Raw genomic sequence first — 23,387 nt, 5'->3', positions numbered from 1 at the left:
CATGGACAGCTTTCATAGCTGCACCCCTGCTTCTAACTCAGACCATTCAGAGAGACAACTGTGCTCCCCAAACCCGCCCACCAAATGTTTAGCCCACTCTCAGAGCCCCATGCAGCAACCACCTCCTTGGAGGAGGAGGAGATGGAGAACTCGCTGCCTTTCCCGACAAACTGTTTCTCTCCCTTGCCTGCCTCTGAGTTCCTGAAACCCACAGGCGGTGAGGGGGGATGCCTGGCCGCAGCTCTGAGCAGGCTCCTCTTCTGGTTTTGATTGTCTTATTGCCACATCACAAAACTACATTTGCTAATTAGAATGACCAGTTAATGCACTGGCGTGTTTTCTGTGAGGCACACTGCACAGACCCTCAGCGGCTAATGCCTTCTCCACCTCCCAGGCCTAAAATAACTGCAGGCATGGAGAGGAAATTTAGTTTATATGCCCAGTATTTCCGTGGGCCTCTGATTACTTTTATCCTTTTTCTGTTGTTAAATTATATGCCTTATCTATATTGGAAAACAATTACCCACACCTGTATATATTTAGTAGGAAAATGCTGTTTTGGTTTTTTTTTCATACTTCCTATTAACAGTTCATAACTGTTGGAAGAATATAATTAGTTTAATCTATTCATTAGGTAATTTCTTATCCACATTAACTACCATCTGGACCTGCTGGCTTAGATTTGCTCTAACTGTCAATATATTCCACTCCGTTGCTTTGTTTCTGGTACACACTTATGAGATAATTCCGTTTCATTTTTAACCCTCTGCTAGCCAAAATCTGAAGCTGCTAATATTATAGATGTTGTGATTTTTTTTTTAATTTTTTACAGGTAAAAGATACTTCAGGGGCTACAGAGACTGCGCAGTGGTTAGAGCAGTGGCTGCTCTTTCAGAGGACTTGGGTTAGATTCCTGGCACCCACATGGCAGCTCACAACCATCTATCGCCCTAGTCCTAGATACTCCAATGCTCTCTTCTGGCTTCCATGGGCACAAGGCATGCACATGGTGCACAGACATCATGCAGGCAAACACTCATACACATAAAATAGTTTTAAAGGAAAATACATCCTTGTTTTTCTCTTTTTCCCCACCCCTCCTATGTTTTCTTCTTCCCAAACTCACTTTCTTTTTTTGAAAATTAATTTAAGCTCTTGGTAGTAATTTTATGTGTAGCATGTTTTGCCTGCATGTGTGTCTGAGTACCACATGTGTGCCTGGTGCCCACAGAAGGCAGAAGAAGGCATCAGATCCCCCGGCAACTGGAGTGACAGGCTCTTGGGAGCCACCACGGGTCCTCTGAAAGAGCAGCCAGTGCTCTAACCCCTGAGCCATCTCTCTGCTACCCTTAAGAGATTATTTTGAACTAAATTGTTATCTCTGATGCCTCTAGCAGATGAGCTACAATAAATATATACTAAACAAATGAGATTATGAATGTTTGCATACATGTATGTCTGAGCACCACATGTGTGCCTGGTACCCACAGAGGCAAGGAGAAGGCATGAGTTCCCCCAGAACTAGAGTTACAGTTCTGAGCCACCATCTGGGTGCTGGGAAACAAAACCCAAGAAGAACAAGTACTCCCTGAGCGCTCTCTCTGTCTCTCTCTCTCTCTGTCTCTCTCTCTCTCTGTCTCTCTCTCTCTCTGTCTCTCTCTCCAGCCCCTCACACAACCTTATTTAATGGAGAAACTGATATTATATTAAAGTTATGAAAGAATATTGTTTGTCAAAAGAACTCAAAATGTCACGCCCTCAGGACATATCAGAGGTTGGGTGGGAGTAGGGAAGAAGCCCAGTAGCTGCAGCAAGTGGCTCTCCCATGATGCAGCGCGCAGCACACACAGGTCCCTGAGGCAGGACCAGTCCGCAGAGGCAGCCACCAAGCTAAGACCAACATCTAACAGTGAGCAGCCAGCATTCCAACTCCACCTTTAAACTCACCAATGTAAGTGGAATATATCTCTCAGCTCACATAGAGTCTTTTTTTTTTTCTGGAAAAAAAAATACTGATAACAATTGTACCTCCTTTCATAGAGTTGGTTGTTCCGAACTCGTGTGTCATGGGCTGGCCTAATTAGCAATGAGCCGCCAGCTGGGCACATGCTTTTAATCCCATCACTTGAGAGGCAGAGAGGCAGGAGGAGCTCTGTGAGTTCGAGGCCAGTCTGGTCTACATGGAAAATTCTAAGCCTGAAAGGGCTGTGTGGTAAGACTCTTTCAAGTACAACAACAAACCCCCAAAACCCAAGAATACAGATACGTAACATTGTTTCGTTGTTTACTTTGGTGTCATTGTCTCTGGCTCCCACAGTCCTTCAGTGGTCACTTAGTGTCTCTAAAGGGTTATAGGAACAGACACTGCAGAAGTAGAGGAAGGTAAAGAAAAACCAGTCCGTACTTTCAGGAGATAACGCAAGGGCACTCGCACTTGATCACTAGACCCGAGTTGGTGCTTAAGGAAGGACACAGCGCCTTTCATTTTCTGGCATCAAAGGAGAAAAGCATGGATGGTCCCTTGACACAGGGGGAGCCCTTGCCCCTTTTCCTCATTGTGTGCTCTGTGTCCCTAACTTTGAAAGGAGAGGGTTCTCCCCAACAAGGGGCTCCCCTTCAGGCTGAGGATTGGGGAGCACAGTGGGGCACAGGGACTCACTGTGTTGGGAAGAGGCCAGCACAGGGGAGCTCCAGCCGCTGTGGGACAGGCGGCAGGTGGTCAGCTGTGACCCTGTGGAGAAGCCAGAAGGGAGGCGTGACACTGAGGCGTGAAAGCTGGCAAAGGTGAAAAAAGGACTGGAAGGTGGAGCATGGCCGGCTCAGGGCAGCAAAGGTAGGGTGCCTCAGTTGTAACTCATGCAAAAATGACTTGTGTAAAAGATAACTGCAGCTGAAGTTCCCTATGCTACCATAGAGGAAAATGAGACTAGGGTAAAGATCTCATGTCAAATGACAAGCAGTTGTCCTCACTGCAGGCACTGAACCCAGCCTCTGTGCAGAGTCTCTGGTGCAGGAGGCACTTTGCTGACAGAGGTAGAAAGCTTAGAGTTCTTCCCTTCAAGAACTTGCTACTGGGAAACAAGGCTTTGATGTCAGGAAGGCAAGGCAGAAAGACCACCCAAAAAGGATAAACAGAAGACTCAGAGAAGGTAAAAAATCTCATCTTGTTGGATATACCAGAAAATGACGGATGGAAAGAAATGACGGGATGGCTATACAGTGAGAGATGGAGGAAGTCAGAGAAAACACGCAGGAACCCGAAACAGCCACATGTCTTGTTTGCACTGCAGTGCAGAGTGAAATGGTGAGAGAGACTGCGGAAGTCTGCACTTCAAGTGAAGCAGTGTGGTGTAGAGCCAGGGTTTAGTACAAACAATCTGGAATCAGATGTCTGGAGCGGACCCGTTGGGAACAGTCGCAGTGATGAGGGCAGGATGTGACCCTGCACCTGCTTCCGGCAGGAGTGGAACCACCTGAGGGACACCATTCCAGCAGGAGGACGCCATTTCCACAGTGCACGCTCTTCTGCCCCGTCTCCAGAGTTCACAGTGAGGGAGGCAGGAGTGCGGGTCTGGTGGGCAAGTTAACACGGTCGAAGGCACACTCAAGCGTCCACCAACAAAGTACTCTGGCAAATATTACACTTGCGAGCCAGCTAGACCATTTTAATTACTGACTCTTAAGTAATAACTATCCCTCAAATTTATTCTACATTTACTTTTTTTTAAAAAATGAAGAAACACTTCCCTTATCTGGAAACGTCATACTCTATGTTGAATCCATAAAAGCTGAATTTACTTATAGAAGGGCCTTAACATCATAAATAAGTCTTTGGTGCCCCTTAGTGGAATGTTTTAGCATTCTCTCTGAAAAAAAAATTAACTGTTCTGTATTTGAAATGAGTCAGCAATTTGATCATTTTTGTTTTTTGTTTTGCTTGGTTTGTTGTTGTTATTGGTGGTGGGGGGGGCTTTTTTGTTTTTTGTTTTTGTTTGTTTGTTTGGTTGGGTTTTTGGTTTTTTGTTTTGTTTCGTTTTGTTTTGTTTGTTTTTGTTTTTGTTTTTGTTTTGAGACAGGGTTTCTCTGTGTAGCCTTGGCTGTCCTGGACTCACTTTGTAGACCAGGGTGGCTTTGAACTCACAGAGATCCGCCTGCCTCTGCCTCCCGAGTCCTGGGATTAAAGGCGTGCGCCATCACGCCAGGCCTTCAATTTGATCATTTAAAAGAAAAAAAAAACCACACACACAACTTTTTATTGATTCTTTGTGAATTTCAGATTATGGACCCAATTCCATCCCTGTCGCTTAATAGTCACCCTCTTCCCTTGCAACCTCTCCCCCAAAAGAAAATTAGAATTCAAAAGAAAACCTTGTGGACGCTGTAGTGTGTCACAGTGTATCACACAGTACACACTTTTGTCCACACATCTTTGTAAATGTTCGTTGCAACGAATCATTGGTCTGTTTTGAGGCCTCTGGCTTCTGCTACACTGCTTATACTGAAGCCTTACTCACCAGGACTCCTCTCAGATATCCTGTTTTTGCCCTTTGTCATGGAGATCCTGCAGCTTTGGATCTCAAGGACAGGCCCTTTCACGCACTCTTGCAGATCATACATGGGGTAGATGTTGGGGTGGGCCAACTTGAAGTCCTGGACTTGGGCCTGGGAAGTAGCTGAGTTGGTCAATCTGCCAGCTCTCCTGTGCCAGCACCACCAGGGTAAGCTTTCCCGCACTGCCCTGGCTAGCTCACTCAATGCAGCAGTTGTCAAGGGCCAGAGTCAGGTCTCCTGCCCCCTGGGGTCAGCTCTACTGCGCTGCCCAGTCCAGGTGGAGGGCCCTGCTCTCCTCAGTGCTGCAGTTGGTGAGGGGCAGGGTCAGCTCTCCTGCCTGCAGGCTGCGAGGAGTGAGGGTGGAGGGGAAAGGCATCTCTCCCTTGCCCACACCACTCCTTGGCAGTAATTTGATGCTATTTTAATCAGAAATAACTTAAATAACAAACAGGAATGTAATTTATTAAGTGCCCAAATCCTCAGTAAATTTTTGTGTCATGAATTTATAGCTGTGATTTATGTCACAAGGTTAAACCAAAGGAACAGAACTTAGTTTTGGGGGTTGGAAGATGTCTCAGAGGTTAAAGCAAGAACTATTCCTGCAAAGGACTTTAGTTCAGCTCCCATCACCCACTCTAGGTGGCTTACAACCCCTAACTGTAGGTCCATGGAATCTGATACCTTCCCAGGTGCCTACACTCATGTGCACATACCCACACACAGACACACAAATACATACAAAATTTAAAGTTAATATATCTTAGAAGAACTTAGGTTTACACAGTATCAAAATATTTCTTGTATAATGTACATTTTATATATAATATGAAATTCTAAAAAAATTAATAAAAACATATTAAAATAAATGCTTCCTTGGTCTAGAGACATGGCTTTGTAGGTAAGATGCTTGTTTAGCACACCTGGAGTCAAAGGGGCTGACTGTGGAAGGTGGGAAGAGGAATAAAATAATATAAAATACCATTTTTTTGGACCATAAGACATACCTAGTTTTTAGAGCTGCAAAACAAGAAAAACAGTAAAAACAGCAATTGGACTATAAGGTGCACCCTAATTCATGCCCATCCCCCAATTTTGGGGAGGACAAATGCATCTTATGGTTCAAAATCTACTGTAAAGTAATTATACTAAGTTTAAAAAAAGGTAATGTTTCACTGCTTTCCTTCAAAATCAATGTTCTCCATTTCCCTGTGTTTTAAAGAAGTGTGAAACAGAATAAGGAATAATCAGATTTCCCATTCTGTCTCTTGGCAGCTCTGTGAGAACACGGAGGGGCCCACTATAACTGCTTGGTGAGTATTTCTAACTGCTTGCCCTCACCCAGCGACTCACACTGCATGAAGGCAAACCCAGCATGGTGGCTAGGAGAAGGCTAACCCAGCATGATGGCTAGGAGAAGGCTAAGCCAGCATGATGGCTAGGAGAAGGCTAAGCCAGCATGATGGCTAGGAGAAGGCTAAGCCAGCATGATGGCTAGGAGAAGGCTAAGCCAGCATGGAGGCTGGATGCAGGCTAACCCAGCATGGAGGCTGGATGAAGGCTAAGCCAGCATGGAGGCTGGATGAAGGCTAACCCAGCATGGAGGCTGGATGAAGGCTAAGCCAGCATGCAGGCTGGATGAAGGCTAAGCCAGCATGGAGGCTGGCCCTCGTTGCCCTTGTAGTAAGCTTGTGTCTTGAGATCCTGGGACTGGCCTCATCACATTGGTTTTGTCTGTTTCTCTAGTTTTGGGGGTAGGAGGTTGGTTGTTTTGTTTCATTCTTGGCTTTTGAGAAGGAGTCTTACAGAGCCCAAGTCAACCGCAAAGGTGTTAATGTAGGCAAAGCTGATGATGAGCTCCTATCCTCTGACTCTACCTCTCACATGCTGGGGCTCATCACATCATAGAGTTGTTGAAGTCCCACGGAGAAATGAGGAATTACTCAAGTAGAATTATTTGTCATTAAATTTTTCCCCACCAGGCCAAGAAAATTTTTTAAATAGCGAAACCATCTTCTCTTTAAGATGTTGTCTCTTTAAGAACGTGTTGGGTTCTCAAATACAGTTGTGCAAAGACCTTGTCATGCATGGATGGTAGATGCCTCTGCTAGAGTCCTCACCTTGTGCGGCCTGTGTGGCCTCACACAAAGTCATCTCCCCACACCCAATCTCCTGCTGTATTAAAAGGAATAAGGTAGGTCCCTCAGGGCTAGAGGGATGGCCAGCAGTTAAGAGCACCTGCTGCTCCTGCAGAGGACCTGGGCTCAGTTCCCAGCACCCAGGCGGTAGCTCACGACTGCCTGCAGTGCCAGCTCCAGGGATCTGACGCCTTCTTCTGACCTCTGCAGTCTCCTGCTCACACATACACACACTCAGGTGCACACACGTACACATAAATAAATACACAAATGTTAAAATAGTTTTTAAGGGCAAGTTCCTCATAGAATCACAGTGAGGGATAAGTGAGGTGGTTTGTGCAAAGGGCTTAGGGCAGAGCCTTATCAACTTAGCGTGATGTGCGCATTCCTCGTCAGCGGACATCTTGTGAGCAGGTTACATGTTGACTTGGCAGCTTCATTCAGCAGCAAAGTGCTGTGTCCCCACAGATATTTCATTCTATTTACTGTCTCTAAACGAGCAGCACTAGAAGCTGCTGTAACATTGGAAGTTTGTGAGCCACTGAGTCTTAAACTTCCCTCATTTAGTGATAAAGAAAAGAGTATACGCCTTGCTTGAGGGCCCAGTGAGACAGCAGGTCAGGGGAGTCACTATATCAAAGAGGTGACTCCATAAAGGAAGAGAATCAGGACCGAAATACATTTCCTTAAAAATACATTTAAAACCCTCTTTGATGCAGAGAGCAGGGAAGACCGACATAAACCTTAGTAAAATGACCCTGGTACAGAAGCTATCTCAGGAAATGGAACAGGGACCAAGATGGATGCGGTGGCCTGTAAGTCGGAGTCAGGAGGATTGCCGTGAGCTTCAGGGCCAGCCTGGCTATGTGGTGACTTCCTTGCTGGCCTGAACTACAAAGTAAAAGTCTGTCAAAAGAACAAGAAAGAAAGAAATGGCGCAGGGGGCACTCATCTTAGGTAGATCCAAACAAAACAGATGTAAGCTTTTTACACTTGAATTATTTCCTAAAATAATGTTAACAGCTACATTTAAATGTGTGTATAAGTGTGAATGCACATGTTGCTCACATAGCAATCACATAAGCACAAACAATATAAATCTGTTGTCAGTTTCCCTCTTATGGGGCTGGAGAGATGGCAGCACTGGCTACTCTTCTGAAGGGCCCAGGTTCAATTCCCAGCACCCACATGGCAGCTCACAACTGTCTGTAACCCCAGCTCCAGGGGATTTGGCACCCTCGCATGCATGCAGACAAAACACCAATGCACATAAAAATGAAAATAAATAAATCATTTTCTTTTTAAAGTTCCCCTCTGTAGCCCAATGTAGCAGTGCATGCCTTAAATCCCAGCACTTGGGAGGCAGGTTATCTGTGAGTTCGAGTTCAGCCTGGCCTACATAGCAACTTCCAGGAGAGCGAGAACTACATAGCGAGACCCTGTCTGACAGGGGTGCGGGGGTGGGGGGCAGTCCCCTCTTATACTTTTTCAGCAATAAAACTTAACTCTTTTTGCCACTGATCTACAAATAGAACAAACTGTCCTTGGAAAAAAGGCACATTACAAACACATACAAACGACAGTGTTTATTAGTAATGACTTCATACATTTTCTCATTCAAAGCCCATCATTTCCAGCCAGCCAAAATCTTTCAAAATACTAGAATCTGTGACTCTAATTTCAGAATCTTTTAAGTACTTAATTAGAAATGTGTGGCTTACAGGAGTTTGTTAAATAAAATTCCCATTGTAAGTAACTATGTAGTCCCTAAAACTGACATTTACACTATTAAGTAAATTTTACTAAACTAAAAGTCTACTAAAATACGAAATAAGAGAATGGTTGAAATTATAGATTGCATTTGATGGAACTTCTAAAGTAATTTTATTTATATTTAATTTCAACCATTTTCCAAACCTGTAAGTGCACTGGCCTCAAGTTCAATTTTTTTTTTCAAATTATTTGGGAAGTCACTTTTTTAAAAACTTGAAGAACATTTCAACACATAGTTATGAAATGCACAAACTTTAAAAGTTACACAAAGCACTAAAACACATATATATAACAAACCTGAAAATTCTTTATTTAAAACATCAAGTAATTTAAAATGGGGACATGACGTAGTAAAATAAAATTCTTTCAAAACTCATCAAAATATACAAAATATACAAAATATACAACAGTGTGCATTATAACACATATAAAATAGGAATAAATCACCATCTGTCATCAATGGGAAGATTTGCGTGTGTTCAAAACAGTCATAATAGTAAGTCCGACAGAACATCGGCCAGCAGGCTGTTCAGTGAGTCTCTTCAGAGGCGCTTTAGGTTCCGCTTGCTCTGGGCGCTCCCTGGGAGACCATCTTTACTCCTTCTCGCCTTTGCTGACCCTGTTCGACATTCTTCAGACCCATGATAAGCACACAGACATAACACACAGAAGTCAAAGCCACAGGCCAGGCGGCTGCACAGCCCCCTTTTCTTGTATGGCTGGTACTTAGCGGGGGATTGGCACCTCGGGCAAGGCTTTAAGGCTTCGTCAGTAAAGAGTGTCCTGGCAACCTGTAGTGGAAGCATGCACACCAGTCTTCCAGCAGGACACCGCAGTCACCTCACTTCAAACTCTAAGTAATTCTAATAACTTATGCTCCATACTCACCTTCACATACTGTGCCTGTTTACTCCTTAGGTGGGCAAGGGAAGAGCTTGCCACAGGTGTCAAAGCATCTCCCCAAGGGGACAGAGGCGGAGCCTGCTCGCTCTGAGCAGTGGGTGCCTGCGCCTGCACTGATCTTAAGGCCGCGCGGTTTGGAAGATGGAGCCGAGTGGCAGCATCCTGAACATGTAGCACAGGCCCCTGTGGTAAAGACAAGGAGAGTCAACACTGCAAAGTCAGCAGCTCACCACGACAGGACAGCGCTCCTCCCGGCCGGGGTTTTAATGTTTGGGAGTGGTTTGTACCACCAGGATCTTTCCCTGGACCATTTATCTTTGGGGGTGGGTCAGGCAGAGAATCTTTTCTCACCTAACTTTTAAGTCAAAGAAACAAGTTGGGAGGTGGGGAGATGGTTCTGCAGCTAAAAGTACTAGCCTGTGATGGTGCACTCCCAGACCCAGGAGGGAAGAGGCAGGAGAGCCACCGGGAAGTCTGGGGCACAGCTGCCTAAACGGGAGAGCGGCTGCACCCGAAGGTGGAAGGCAGGAACCGGCTCCCTACGCTGCCGCCGTGGCTTGGGTGCTGGTTCTCTCACTAGACCTCTTTTTGAAAAGCAGTCATATGGCTTTCTGTTGACAAGATTGGTTACTTTTCCATTTATTCAAGCCATGTATTTATCATTTCAAACTTCTCTAAGGACTCGGATGGTATAAAATAGCGCTGTGTTACACTGCAGCCATGGAGCCACAACATGCTTAGTTCTGGGCTCACACAGGAGCTGCAGGCAGCAGAGATACCAAAGAGAAGAGCTATTTCCATGAAACTAACTCTAAGAATACAGCTGAAGGAAAGGGCTTGGCCTCAAACCACACTTGGCAGTCCACTGTAAAGCCAAGATCTAAAAGAGAGGAGAATAGGGTGAACCTTTTCAAAGTTTGCCGTGGAACTCTGCAAGTTCTTACCTTAACCACATTTTGGCCAGACAATAGGACTGCTGACATTATATAACCCAAAGTCTTTGGCTGGTTTTACAAATATCTGACTCGGATTCACTTTTACAGTTGTTTTAAACAGCCTTGATGGTTTTAAAGGAGCAAAAAGCATCTCTCATCTGAACTACATTCCCACATTATTCAAATGTTCAGTAGAGAAGTGTGTTAATTGGCTTGTACACCTTAAAAGTACACAATGCCCTTTTGTCAATTACACCTCAGTAACACTGGAAAAATAATTAGAAGAGCGTTTTCAGTAGGTGATCTGCATAGACTTGTACTCTGTTAAAGTTGTGATGGGGAAATGTTTCTCTAAGAAGCAGACAGGACGAACACATTGGCCGGGCTTCTTTACCATCCAGCTCTAATGGGCAGCCTCCGGGGTTGTGCGTGGCCCTAACGGCAAAGCTAAAACATGACAATTGTAGTGGACAGAGTGTAGCAAGCGCAGCTCGTGCTCATAAGACAGGAAGCACCAGCAGCCTAGGAATGCACGCAATGAGCCGATACTGAATTTGAACACAGTTGCACATCCTGAACTCACTGGAACTCTGTCATTTAAGTGACATTCCTATCGTTTGTAGCCCAGGCCACAGTGCCCAACCAAGAGCTCACTAGAACAGCACCACTGTGTTCTGGTGCAGTTGACGAGTATACTGTCCACACACCTAGAAGTGAGCCAAGGTGTCAGCTGAAGCAAGTGGAAAAGAAACAGTCCTTCCTTTAATAAGTACTTATGGAATGTCCAATTGGTGATGTTTTTCTGTTTGTGTTGTTTTTAATGACTAAGAGACAAAGCAGTCAACAAAAACGCATGCGCATGCCTGCTAACCGTCTCTGAAGTTTAGTTCTTGCACTGTGTAGCACCAGCCGCCTCACACCTGCTATGACCATCAGGCTGCCCTCGAATTCACAGAGACCCACTTACCTCTGCCACTGGGGGCTGGATTACTAAAAAATTACTAAAAATCTAACTGTGAGAGTCAAGTCATCTAACGGTGTTCATTCCACACGTATGTGAGAACAGTGAGGACGAAATGAAGACTCTCGGGGAAAGGCAGGGACCCCGCTCCAGGCGGCACTCACACGGGGTAAAGATGGCGGACAGATGAGACACTGCTCCTTCTGAACACCTGTGCGCTCAGCGCTCACACTCAGCCCCTTCCTGAGACACTATACAGTCTGAGGAAGAAAATCACTAACCAGCTTTGTTTTGAAATGTTTCTGTTTGAGCTATTAACACATCCAAGATAAGTCAGGCAAACTTAAGGGTTCATGTGCAACAGGAGGCCTGCAGAGCTCCGGGAAGGAAGCTGAGGAAAAAGAGCAATAGTGGGTGCTGGAACCCACACAGAGGAGACTTTTTTGGTTCTTGCAAATAAGGGGAGATTAATCCAGAATCTAAGCAGAGAAACAGTGAGGGACACAGATAGACACAAGTGGGGGTGTGGGGAGTCAGACACACACAAAGGCGGCCTGGGAGACAGTTACAAGGAAGATACGTGTAAAGACAGGGCAAAAGTGACAGCACATGCAGGGTTCCCAGCACTAGAGGCACAGGAGCAAGAAGTTCAAAGCCAGACTTAGGTACAAAGTGAGGTCAAAGCCAGCCTGAGGACATGAAACCCTCTCTCCAAACAGATTGTGGAAATGGCTCAGCGAGTAAAGGGCTTGTGCAAGCACAAGGATCTGAGTTTGGGTCCCCAGCACTCACATAAAAGCTCGCCAAGGTGGCTCATGCCTGTAACTCCAACCCTGGGAGGGCAGAGACAAGCAGGTGCCCGGAGCTCATGGGCCAGCACGGCTTAGCTAAGCTGTTGAGCTCCAGGTTCCGTGATGACCTCTGGCCTCCATATGTGAGTGTCATGCACACGCGCGCACACACACACACACACACATACACACACATACATACACACACACACACACACACACACACACACACACGACATGGTGGTACACACTCAGAGTCCCAGCATTCAAGAGACAGAGGCAGGAGAACTGGCACAAGTATCTAGACAAGGTTGGCTTGTTCCAAAAAAAAAAAACCCACAAGAGTTTAATGATAGTGTGTATGCTATAGTACTCTTGATCCAGCTGCTGTGTCAGACTTAAATCTGACTCACCCAGAAATGGTGATGTAATTACGGTCATAAGACAGGAGAGATCAGTCCATAGAGGAGAGTAGCAGGGAGTGGTGCTAGCATGGAGAGGCTGAGAACTAACTGAATCCCCTCCAGGTAAAATAACAAATATCAGCTGGCCACGGTGGGACCTTTACCACACAAAAGTAGGTGGATCTCTGAGTTAAAGGCTACCTGGTCTACAGAGTGGGTTCCAGGACAGCCAGGGCTACATGGAGAAACCCTGTCCCAAAAATAAAAAAATAAATAACAAATAGTTCAAGTACATTAGCTAGAAATACAAGAAATAGAAATAGATACCAGAAGCCTGGTGTGGTGGCTCCTACCTGCAATCCCAGCACCCAGGGAGGTGAGGCAGGATGACTACCACAAATTTAAAGCCATCCTGAGCTACATATGAGTTTCAAAAGAGCTTGGAATACAGAGTCCGATCCTGTCTGAAGAAGCAAACAGGACAGGGCAAAAGGAGATTGGCATGCTTTGATATAAACTGTATAATCCACTTTTACTTTTAAAGTTTGTAGCATTTTGAAGAAGATTTAAAAGCAAACTAAAAGAAGGGGGGAAATGTATAAGGAAAAAATGTAATCCTTTAAAAAGCCAGATTGATAGCCAGGCGTGGTGGCGCACACCTTTAATCCCAGCACTCAGGAGGCAGAGGCAGGCGGATCCCTGTGAGTTAGAGGCCAGCCTGGTCTACAGGACAGCCAAGGCTATACAGAGAAACCCTGTCTCAAAAAACAAAACAAAAAACAAAAAAAAAGCCAGATTGAAAGACACTTGTAATCCCAGTTCTTGCGAGGCAGAGACAAGAGCTCAATGCCAACTTGAGCTACATAGTGAAGCTCAAAAAACGAGGAGGGAGAGAGCATGCATTATTTTTTTACTGACACTTATTTATGTACTGTAAGGTGTCAAGCATGGACCACTGCATGCATGTGGACCTCAGAAGTCAGCTTGTCAGCAAGGCCTTCCCCCACTAAACTACCTTACTGGACTTGAAGGTGGTGGGGTGGCTGTTTCCTCTTCCTCTCCTACTTTTCTTCTCTTTCTATTATTCTTCTCCTTCTTTGTTTTTTGTTTGTTTGTTTTGTTTTGTTTTGTTTTTGTTTTTGTTTTTTGAGACAGGGTTTCTCTATGTAGCCTTGGCTGTCCTGGACTCACTCTGTAGACCAGGCTGACCTTGAACTCACAGAGATCCACCTGCCTCTGCCTCCTCCTGGAGTGCTGGGATTACAGGCAGACACCACCACTGCTCGGCTAGTTTTTTGTTTTTTTGTTTTTTCTTTTTTAAATGATGGCAAGGATAGAAGGATCAAACATTTTATCTGGAGTTACCAGCGGGGTTGCTGACACAGCCAGGTTTCCTCCTCAAAGAAGGTAAGCAGAAAGTAGAGTAATGAAGCTCACAACTTAAATACTAATAGGTGCTTGTCTGAAATTTTTGTTTTGCTCTGTTTGAGACAGAGTCTCACTGTGTAGGCTTGGCTGATCTGGAACTCACTGTGTAGCAGAGAGCTACCTGCTTTTGCCTCCCAAGTGCTGGGATTAAAGGTATGCACGCCAACACCCAGCTATTTGAAACTATTTAACTTTGTCCCTCACATATAAGGCAACACTGAGCCTGGTAAGACGGCTCGGTGAGTTAAGGTGCTTACCAGCAAGTCCTGCAACCCGAGGCTGAAGTCCCTTTCTAACCTCTCCAGGACCCACAATGCCGATGGAAAGAACCAACTCTCCATGAACAAACATGAGTTGATCTCCATGTTTGCTGTGGCAAACACACACACACACACACACACACACTTTTTAAGAAACCATATGTCAAGGAAGAGGCTACAATGTTAATGGAGTCACTGTTCGGTGCTTACAGGGTCAGAAGCTACAGTCACCAAAAGACACTGAGAACAGGCCACGCTGCAGCCACACTGAGAGCAGGTCATGCTGAGGCCACACTGAGTGCAGGTCATGCTGAGGCCACACTGAGAACAGACCACACTGCGGCCACACTGAGAACAGGCCATGCTGCGGCCACATTAAGAACAGACCACGCTGCAGCCACACTGAGTGCAGGTCATGCTGAGGCCACACTGAGTGCAGGTCATGCTGAGGCCACACTGAGAGCAGGCCATGCTGCGGCCGCACTGAGAGCAGGCCACGCTGCGGCCACACTGAGAACAGGCCACGCTGCAGCCACACTGTAACAAGACAAAACTTTTTCTCAGTTTTACATCCCTGCTCTCTCACTGAAAGGAGAAATCCATAAACTATATTTAGATGGTCTCATTTATGTCATATCCTATCTCAGCTATTATATTTAGTCAAATTAGAAATTTAGGGCCTAGGCAGGTATGGTGGTGCACACCTGTAATCCCAGTACGCAGGGAGGCAGAGTCAGGCAGTTCTTTGTGAGTTCCAGGCCAGCCTGGTCTACCCAGAGAAACCATGTCACAAACAACAACAAAAAGAACTTTAGTGAGATGACTCAGTGTTACCCACTTGTCACCAAGCCTGAGGACCTAAGTTCACTTACCAGGGCCACATGGTGGAAGAAGAAAGAAGACTTCCACACGTAGTTCTCTTAACCCCACACACACACACATACACACACACACACATACACACACACATATACACACACACACACATACACACACACATATACACACACACACATACACACACACATACACACACACACACACACATTTTTTAATTAGAAATGTGCTTATAGTATGTTTTTTTAAAAACTAGAACAAGAGTATTGCAGCAAATGCTCGGTTGGGTCCATGCCCATGGAAGGTCTAAAGCTGAATCTACCAGCAAATCCAGGTGCTGCCATCGCCCTTTGCACGAAGCTGTGCTTCCGTGAAGAACTTGTATGCTTCTGTAACTTCAAAGCTGGACCTCAACTTCTCAAAGGAAGACAAGCTAATGAGGCCTTTCGTCTGCCGAGGGCACCCTCCCGCAGGCCTCTGCAGACTCTGCTGCCCACCAAAGCGCTCTCTGTCATCCCTGCCTACCCAACCTTGCTGTCCAGGTCTCAGCAGTGTCACCTATTGGTTCCCAGCTACCTGTTCAACCGTCCTTTTAAATGTCAGGTAGAACGTGAGCCTCCCTTAGCACACCTATGCTGTAGTCACTGTTCAGCACATGATCCTCCATCAGCAGGGGCCATGTCGGAAACGCCTGCCACTGTCATCTGACCAGCTGGCACAATGGCTGATAAGCAGTGTGTGCTGAGACTGGATTTTTACATGCTAACAGTACCTAATTATGAAGAGGCCCTAGCAAGTCACTGGCATTCGGATGCCACAGCAAGCCGCCCGGCAACAGCTTGACAACCTACTGCAGGTCATGGACTGTGTGAGAACAGTTTAGAAAAAGTGGCATTTACAAGAGAATGTTTACTAAATAGAAAAGATTAGAAGACGAAAAACTGAACTCGGTGCTCAGTGATACGGGGTCACTAGACACCAGCCCACTTCTAAGAAGCGCTGTCCACGTTACCTGAGCATTTGCTTTCAGCTGTATGATATAAAGTTTCCTCCTCCTGTTTGCCTTTTTATCCTGAGCCACAATTTCACGCCAGTTTCTGCTGACGTTCCAAGCACTACAACAAACAGGTAGTCTGTTATTGTATGTTCTCCAAAAGGTTAAATTTTTCTCCTAAGGAACCAATAATAAAAATAATTTTAAAGATTTGGACAGTAAACTTAAACTTAAAATTACATAATAACATGATTTGGTCAACTCATTTTTTCATATTGATTTACCAAATGAAAGGATTCCTATTAAAATACTAAGCACATAGGGCATTATATCATTAGATCACTATTTCATATATGTTATTTTAATTGAAAATATTCATTTATTTGTTTAGTGGGTGCTGGCAGCAGGGGAAGGCACATGCATGTCACAGTTCCCACGTGGAGGTCAGAGGACAATTTGTGAACTTTGGTTCTCGTATCCACCTTGTAGGACGCGGGACTTGAGCTCAGCAGAACTGGTGGCCAGTGCTCTCCCCTGCTGAGCCATGGCCGTGGATGCCCTGTCAGTGTCCACTTACGGGGCCAGCATGAGCTGCAGTTTATATTTGTAACCCAAGTGTTTGGGAAGATGAGACAGAAGGATTGCCGTGAGTTCAATGCCAGCCTGAGCTACATACTGAGTTCAGGGCCTGGCTGGGATACATTGAAATCCTGTCTCAAAAATTACAGCAACAGCAAAAATAATAACTCAAACATGAGACACTGGCTCATGTGAAGCTCAGTTATAAATCTGGAACATGACATGCAGCAAATGATTATCATCTTTACTATGAGAACAAACTAATTTCTTCTCTTCCAGTGTCTAGCAAACCTGTGTCACTTTGGGCGAACACAGGGCTACCCCTTCACTGGCAGCAGTAAGTGCCAGGCGACAGAGCCGTGTGAGTAGCGCCCTATGCAATGAGACAGGCTGCTAGCCTAACCCTAAGGGTCATCCTACTGCCAGTAGTGCCCCATTTGGTTTGCAGAGCTCATGGCAGTGAAGCAGCCGCAGAAGAGCTTCAATAACTTCAGGAAAATGAGCGGTTACCCTGCTCTTTCTGCTCTCACTCGGCAAATCACTTCAATCAGAAGGTGACCGGGATAACAGGCACTCACCCTGAGGGCCCAGCTAACGCTCCAGGGCCAACACTGCTTGATGTTGCCATAGCCAGTGCAGGTGCCATCACCTCCCTAAGTCAATCTACGTACTCTGCATCACACAAGAGATGGGCAGAAAGTTACCCACTAGAAGGGAAGCCAGGACCAGGGGGCTGGCTCCGTGGATAAAGGCAAGTGCCATGCCAATCTGACAAGCTGAGTTTGATTACACAAAAAAAGTGGAAGAACATACTCCATAAAATTGTCCTATGACATCTACACATGGCTTGCACACGTGCACATGCATATACATAGACACACACATACACACACACACACCTCCATAAGAGTACCATTAAGATTACAGACACCACCACTTGCCAAAAAGCGAGTGCTGTAATCCCAGCAGTCAGGACGCAGAGGCAGGCAGATCACTGTGAGTTCGAGGCCAGCCTGGTCTACAGAGTGAGTCCAGGACAGCCAAGGCTACACAGAGAAACCCTGTCCCCACCCCCCACCCCCCAAAAAACCAGATTATACACACATAATTTTGCTACAAATACTCCAGAGGGCAGGCAGAAATCATTGAAGTATGACCACTACCAATGACTCACATAAGCAACCATTATATATATAATTTAGACAACTTACCATTTAAACACCTTCGAAAGGCACACACAGTTGCACACACATGTCCACACCATGCAATCCACCAGGGTTACACCAATATGTGCTTTACCAAGTATACTCAGAAAAGTGGTAAAGCCGTAAGAGTTTGCAGGGGGATAATTGCATGAACGGTCAGAGAGGCCAGTGGCGGAGCCTCCATCTAGCCCTGGGCTGTGGCAGGCGATTTAACTACCTAGGGATGTTTCTCCCTCTGCAAATTACACAGGTAGACAAGATACCTCTGAAGACAACAGCTTTAAAAAATGCTACAATTTCCTATAATATCCTAGAATAGATGTAAGGGAGGAAGGTGAAGACAGGCTTTGGGAGCAAGGGCCATAAAAACAGTAAGGTCTGCCAGGTGGTGGTGGCACACACCTTTAATCCCAGCACTGGAGAAGCAAAGGCAGAAGGATCTGAGTTCAAGACTAGCCTGGTCTACAAAGTGAGTTCCAGGATAGCCAGGGCTACACAGAGAAACCCTGACACAAAACAAAAACAAAAAAACAAAACAAAACAAAACAAAAAACAATCTGAGGGTCCTGGCTTGTGGTAACCCTGCAATCTCCCGCTGCATGCTGTCTTGATTGGGTTCTCTTTATCATCTGGATCTGCTTTTCTCTGTAATTCAGCAGCAGGGGACCCACCACCCAAGCACACGCGCTCTTCCGCTCCTAACTCCGAACCTACCACCTGAGCACATGCGCTCTTCTGCTCCTAATCCTGAACATAACTCTCTCCCTCTGATGTGAAACAGTACAAATGAGAGAAGGTGTTTATCCATAGCCCCTAAAGACCAAACTCTAAAATGAAAGCTAGCTATTTTTCTTAGATACTTGAATTTGGACTAAATAAAATTATTCACTGCTTATGATAGTTTCTCAGTTACCATAATTGCTGACTTATTTCTGATCAGGTATCATGGCTTTACAACAATTTGTATCTGACAAAGGGATGTGAAGTTTTAAGTAAAACATTTAAAATCTGTGGAATATTGGGCATGGTGGCCCACACTTTGAAATCCCACAACCTGGAAGGTAGAGGCAGGAACTCAAATATATAGTGAGTACAAGGCTAGCCTGGGATACACGTGTCTGCTTGTCCACTTGTCTGTCGGTCCCTCTACCTCTGTCTCTGTCACACACACACACACACACACACACACACACACACACATGTACACGCATGAACTCACTACCAGCACCACCACCAAATAATTTAGGAAAAAAGGTTGCTATATTTAATTTTTTTTTCCTGACCTTGAACCTGAGCAAAGCTTCTGCCTCATCTTCTCAAGTAACTGAGATTACAGGCTGTACCATCAGGCCTGTCACACTAGGGATCACGGCCTGTCCCAGCAGGGATCACAGCCTGTCCCAGCAGGGATCACAGCCTGTCCCAGCAGGGATCACAGCCTGTCTCACTAGGGATCACAGCCTGTCCCAGCAGGGATCACAGCCTGTCCCAGCAGGGATCACAGCCTGTCCCAGCAGGGATCACAGCCTGTCCCAGCAGGGATCACAGCCTGTCCCATCAGGCCCATCTTTTGTTTTTGCTTTTAAACTGAAGGGATGAGTTAGCAACCTCTAGTCTCTGGTGCAGATCAACTACTACTGAGATGCCTAAGATGCTTCTGGTACAGTGTAAGACACCCCAAAACAGAAAACAAACCAGACACCAATTTTAAAAACGGTAAGTTTTCTTTCATGAGCAACTTTTACTTCTTACCTGTATAAACTCTCCTCAGTCAGGAAACCTAGAACCACAGCTAGGACGTGCTTCAGATTTCTACACTGCAATTCTGTCAGGATGTCCAGCCGCTCTATGCCCATCTTCCTGCCAATTAGTCCTGCCAGAACACACTGCAGTCTGGCTATTTCCCCCTCATCCCTCTCCTCAAAGAATTCCTGGTCATCTGCCTGCTGGTACCGTCTCCTTTTGCTTTTTATAAAAAGCTCATGGACTAATTGCAAGGCTGGCGTGTGTGATAAATTCTGAAAGCTTAAAGTCAAATCCCTGCCCTTCTCATCAGAGCCTTGCTGACTCCCAGGGGTGCCTGCTCTTGCTTCAGAGTTGGGGTGGACCATCTGTACCTCATCTTCTGTCTCTGACTGGGAGCCCTGCTCCCGGAGAGTGGACAGTCTTCTCAACCTCCCAGTATGCTTTGGCTTTTTGACAGGGTCCCCCACTCTGGGAGTCCCCCTATTTTTCTGAAGCAGTTCTTGAAAAGAGCCCTCTTGGTCAGAGAGGACGTCTTCTGACTTGTCCCAGCTAAGTGAGCTAAAGCCACTGTCTTCGGGTGTTGAAACATTGTCTCTCGCTTCTGCTGAAGAAGCAAGTGTTTGGCTTCCACTGAATTTAATTTTTGCTATGAGACTACTTACTGGAGTTACAGATGTGGCCACATCTGCTCCATAGGTTGTCCGGCTGCCAGAGGAGCCCAGGAGTTCAGGACATGTATTCTCCTCGCTTATACTTAAGCTGCTGTCGCTGAAGTCCCGTGCGATGGAATCTTTCACACCATTGCCTTCAATTGGAGATAGACAATCCACTTCAAACAAGCCACAGTCTTCTTTGGAATCATCGATGGTAGAGGTCTTGTGCTGAGAAAAATGTAGCCTTGAGTTTTGACTGCTAGAAGTCACATCTTCAATTTTTATGGTGCTGGTAACTAGTGGGCTAAAGTTGCCTCGCTTGAGGAACCCTGAAGGGCCACTGGGGATGTGTTTTTCTAGGCTAAGATCTTGGCTTTTGCTACTTTCCAGAGAGCTGCTTTGTGAATCAGACTCCCCCGTCAGAAGGGTAAAAGATAAATCCAGCCGTCTGCGTAATGAGCATTTTTTCCTTCGGACTCTGGGAGTCTCACAGAGTTCAGGGCTTTTACCTGCTTCCTTCCTTGGGAACACAGATTTCCTTCTTTGACTGGGAGTTGCTGGGGGGTCGACCAAACCCAGGCTTGGAGTTTGAAGATGCTCATAGGTTAGCACTGGGTCTTTATCTTTCTTAAAGCTGCAAGATTCTGACAGCTCGTGTTGGCCCCTGTGTTTAAAGGAGGGTGTGCAACAACAGTCTCTGCGGCAGGGAGACTTGGTGGTGACAGCAGGGAAGTCCACTTTGCCTCCTGCTCCATGGCTGGCTGAGTGCCGCTGGGACATCTTCAAGCTTTCTGTTTTTACAAAGTAGAAACAAGTTTATTCTCTCTCTCTCTCTCTCTCTCTCTCTCTCTCTCTCTCTCTCTCTCTCTCTCTCTCTCTCTCTCTCTCTTTTTCAATGAGGAGCCAAGCAGCTTATACCAAAATGAAGTATTTGTGTTAAATGCACATGATGAGACATTATATTTTTTTCAAAAGTTACTTAAAAACAACCTTTATAATAAACTGTCATATATTTCCTTGAAACACTTTGCTATAAAACCAAATTATATTCTGATTACTTGACAACTGTAGGCAAAGCACCATGCACAGATATTTTTTTTGAACTATTCTTAACAAAAACGTGACAGCTTTATTTCTAGATCATTTTGTTGCCGTGTGACGTTTAATTGACGAATGTGCTTTCAGCAGTAATCTAACTTCTTTGTGCTTAGGTAGTTACTTCCTTTCAAAGCTCTGGAACCACTTCAAAACCACTATGAAGGCTGGAGCTGGGCTCGGAGGTTAAAAGCTTCTGTTGTTCTCACAAATGCCCCAGGTTCAGCTCCCAGCACCCACAGGGGCGGCTCCCAGCACCCACAGGGTCAGCTCCCAGCACCCACAGGGTCAGCTCCCAGCACCCACAGGGACAGCTCCCAGCACCCACAGGGTCAGCTCCCAGCACCCACAGGGTCAGCTCCCAGCACCCACAGGGACAGCTCCCAGCACCCACAGGGTCAGCTCCCAGCACCCACAGGGTCAGCTCCCAGCACCCACAGGGTCAGCTCCCAGCATCCACAGGGGCAGCTCCCAGCATCCACAGGGTCAGCTCCCAGCACCCACAGGGTCAGCTCCCAGCACCCACAGGGTCAGCTCCCAGCACCCACAGGGACAGCTCCCAGCATCCACAGGGTCAGCTCCCAGCATCCACAGGGACGGCTCCCAGCACCCACAGGGGGCAGCTCCCAGCACCCACAGGGGCGGCTCCCAGCACCCACAGGGGCGGCTCCCAGCACCCACAGGGGCGGCTCCCAGCACCCACAGGGGCGGCTCCCAGCACCCACAGGGGCAGCTCCCAGCACCCACAGGGGCAGCTCCCAGCATCCACAGGGTCAGCACCCAGCACCCACAGGGGGTGGCTCCCAGCACCCACACGGGGTGGCTCCCAGCTGCCTGTAACTCCAGGCTCCACATGTTCTCTTCTGTGGCATGTTCATACTGTCTCATGTGTGTTTATATGGACACTGTACTCGATCATATACACAGATACATTTAACTAAAAATAAAAATCAGTTTTTTCTTTAACATTTATGTGTGGGTGGGTGTGACACACACGCAAACAAGCTGTTGCACGTTGTGGAGGCCAAAGGAGAACTTATGAGAGTCAGTTCTCTCTCCAGACCATATGGATTCGGTGACCCATGATACATAAGTTAAACACATGAGTTTACAAAATTACAAAAAGACTGCTATGACAAACACAAGCAAAGTAATTTTTAAATCTCTACTCATTTTGACAGTTTTGACATGAGTCCCCTGTCATTATTGCTAACTTCCACACACGAGCAGAGGACAATATGACTAAACTTTGCTTTCTAAAAATTGCATTATACTTTAAAACCATTTTTGTAATGCTTTCTCTCATAAATCCCTTTCTCCTGAAAAAGTATTAAATTCAACCAATTTGGTAAAGTTGGATCAAGTGCTTTTACTGCATTTGTGTTTGTACTGTACTGCAGTACATGTGGCCAGTGGCCCTGCCACTCCGCCACTAGGTGCCTCACCAGCATAGGATTTGGGAAATGAAGCCGAAAACCGTTGGAAATAAAGTGCGCCCTCTCCCCGAAAAACCACAGGCCTGGTCATTCTCATCTTTCCTGTACCCCAAATGTCTGCTTCAAGACTTGAAAAATTATTCACGCGACCACAGGTCATCCGGCTTATTTAATTCACCCAACAGCTGGCTAATGAATCAAACAAACCTTTTTCATGGTCACTTATAAAAAGGGAGAGGGTCCTGATAAATTGCTCAGAACCCCTATCTAGAAAGTCTTAAGGCCCAATACATTAGAGAACAGTTAACACCAGATGCCCTGATTTGTTAAAGTGGAGTACCTTACCATCAGTCAACCTTGAGTTCTTAAGACACGTCAAAGTAAGGTAGGCTTCCAAACAGCAAAGTCTCTCATCTTTGCCTTTAAAGTTCATACCGAGGTACCACCCTTAGAGAAAAACCTGAACAATTAACCGAGCCCCCAACCCCGCCCGAGGGCTACTGCGGGAAGGTAACAGGCGTCATGCTGGGAAGGTCAAGTCACTCTGAATTTCTCTGCCCAGCGGCAGCTGTACTCCCCGGCCTTTCTCTTGCTAGTCTTGGACGTTGGGGACCTCCCCGATTCCAGACCTGAACCGCCCCGGGAGCTGCCGCGCTGCCTGCCGGAAAAAAACGGTCGTCACCCGGGCGTGCGGGAGGGAG

At 46.1% G+C, this 23,387-nt stretch overlaps 1 protein-coding gene and 1 long non-coding RNA gene across 3 annotated transcripts in view; one reads left to right on the top strand and one right to left on the bottom strand.

The window, feature by feature from the left end:
- Positions 1–15,872, top strand: part of LOC311609748 — a 20,620-nt gene extending 4,748 nt beyond the window's left edge. The window contains exons 4-6 of the long non-coding RNA XR_014783483.1: positions 5,824–5,861; positions 9,378–11,427; positions 15,235–15,872. This is a non-coding gene — a long non-coding RNA (uncharacterized lncRNA). The remainder of the gene's footprint in view (positions 1–5,823; positions 5,862–9,377; positions 11,428–15,234) is intronic.
- On the bottom strand, positions 8,755–23,387 carry FBXO43 (F-box protein 43). 2 transcript variants are annotated; one of them, XM_084803067.1, is made up of 5 exons: positions 23,032–23,387; positions 20,165–20,946; positions 15,991–16,149; positions 9,348–9,545; positions 8,755–9,250 (listed from the first exon to the last, which is right to left on the bottom strand). In XM_084803067.1, the coding sequence occupies exons 1-5, from the start codon at positions 23,117–23,119 to the stop codon at positions 9,002–9,004; spliced, it is 1,476 nt and encodes a 491-aa protein (XP_084659193.1). In that variant the 5' UTR covers positions 23,120–23,387; the 3' UTR covers positions 8,755–9,001. The 2 variants fall into 2 exon arrangements, with proteins under 2 accessions (XP_084659193.1, XP_084659192.1); XM_084803066.1 differs by having other exon boundaries at positions 15,991–16,093; positions 19,509–20,946; positions 23,032–23,385.

Source organism: Acomys minous, assembly GCF_964271855.1.
Source record: "Acomys minous genome assembly, chromosome: 12".
NCBI classification, from domain to species: Eukaryota; Metazoa; Chordata; class Mammalia; order Rodentia; family Muridae; genus Acomys; species Acomys minous.
This window is presented reverse-complemented; position numbering and strand designations above follow the sequence as displayed.

Excerpts from the sequence above, each read along its gene's own strand:
- FBXO43 (XM_084803066.1), bottom strand. The coding sequence starts at position 23,119 with ATGAACTTTAAAGGCAAAGATGAGAGACTTTGCTGTTTGGAAGCCTAC. Across the intron at positions 20,947-23,031 it reads GAACTCAAGGTTGACTGATG|AAAGCTTGAAGATGTCCCAG; the intron begins GTAAGGTACTCC and ends TTGTAAAAACAG. Across the intron at positions 16,094-19,508 it reads ACTGAGGAGAGTTTATACAG|TGCTTGGAACGTCAGCAGAA; the intron begins GTAAGAAGTAAA and ends TGTTTGTTGTAG.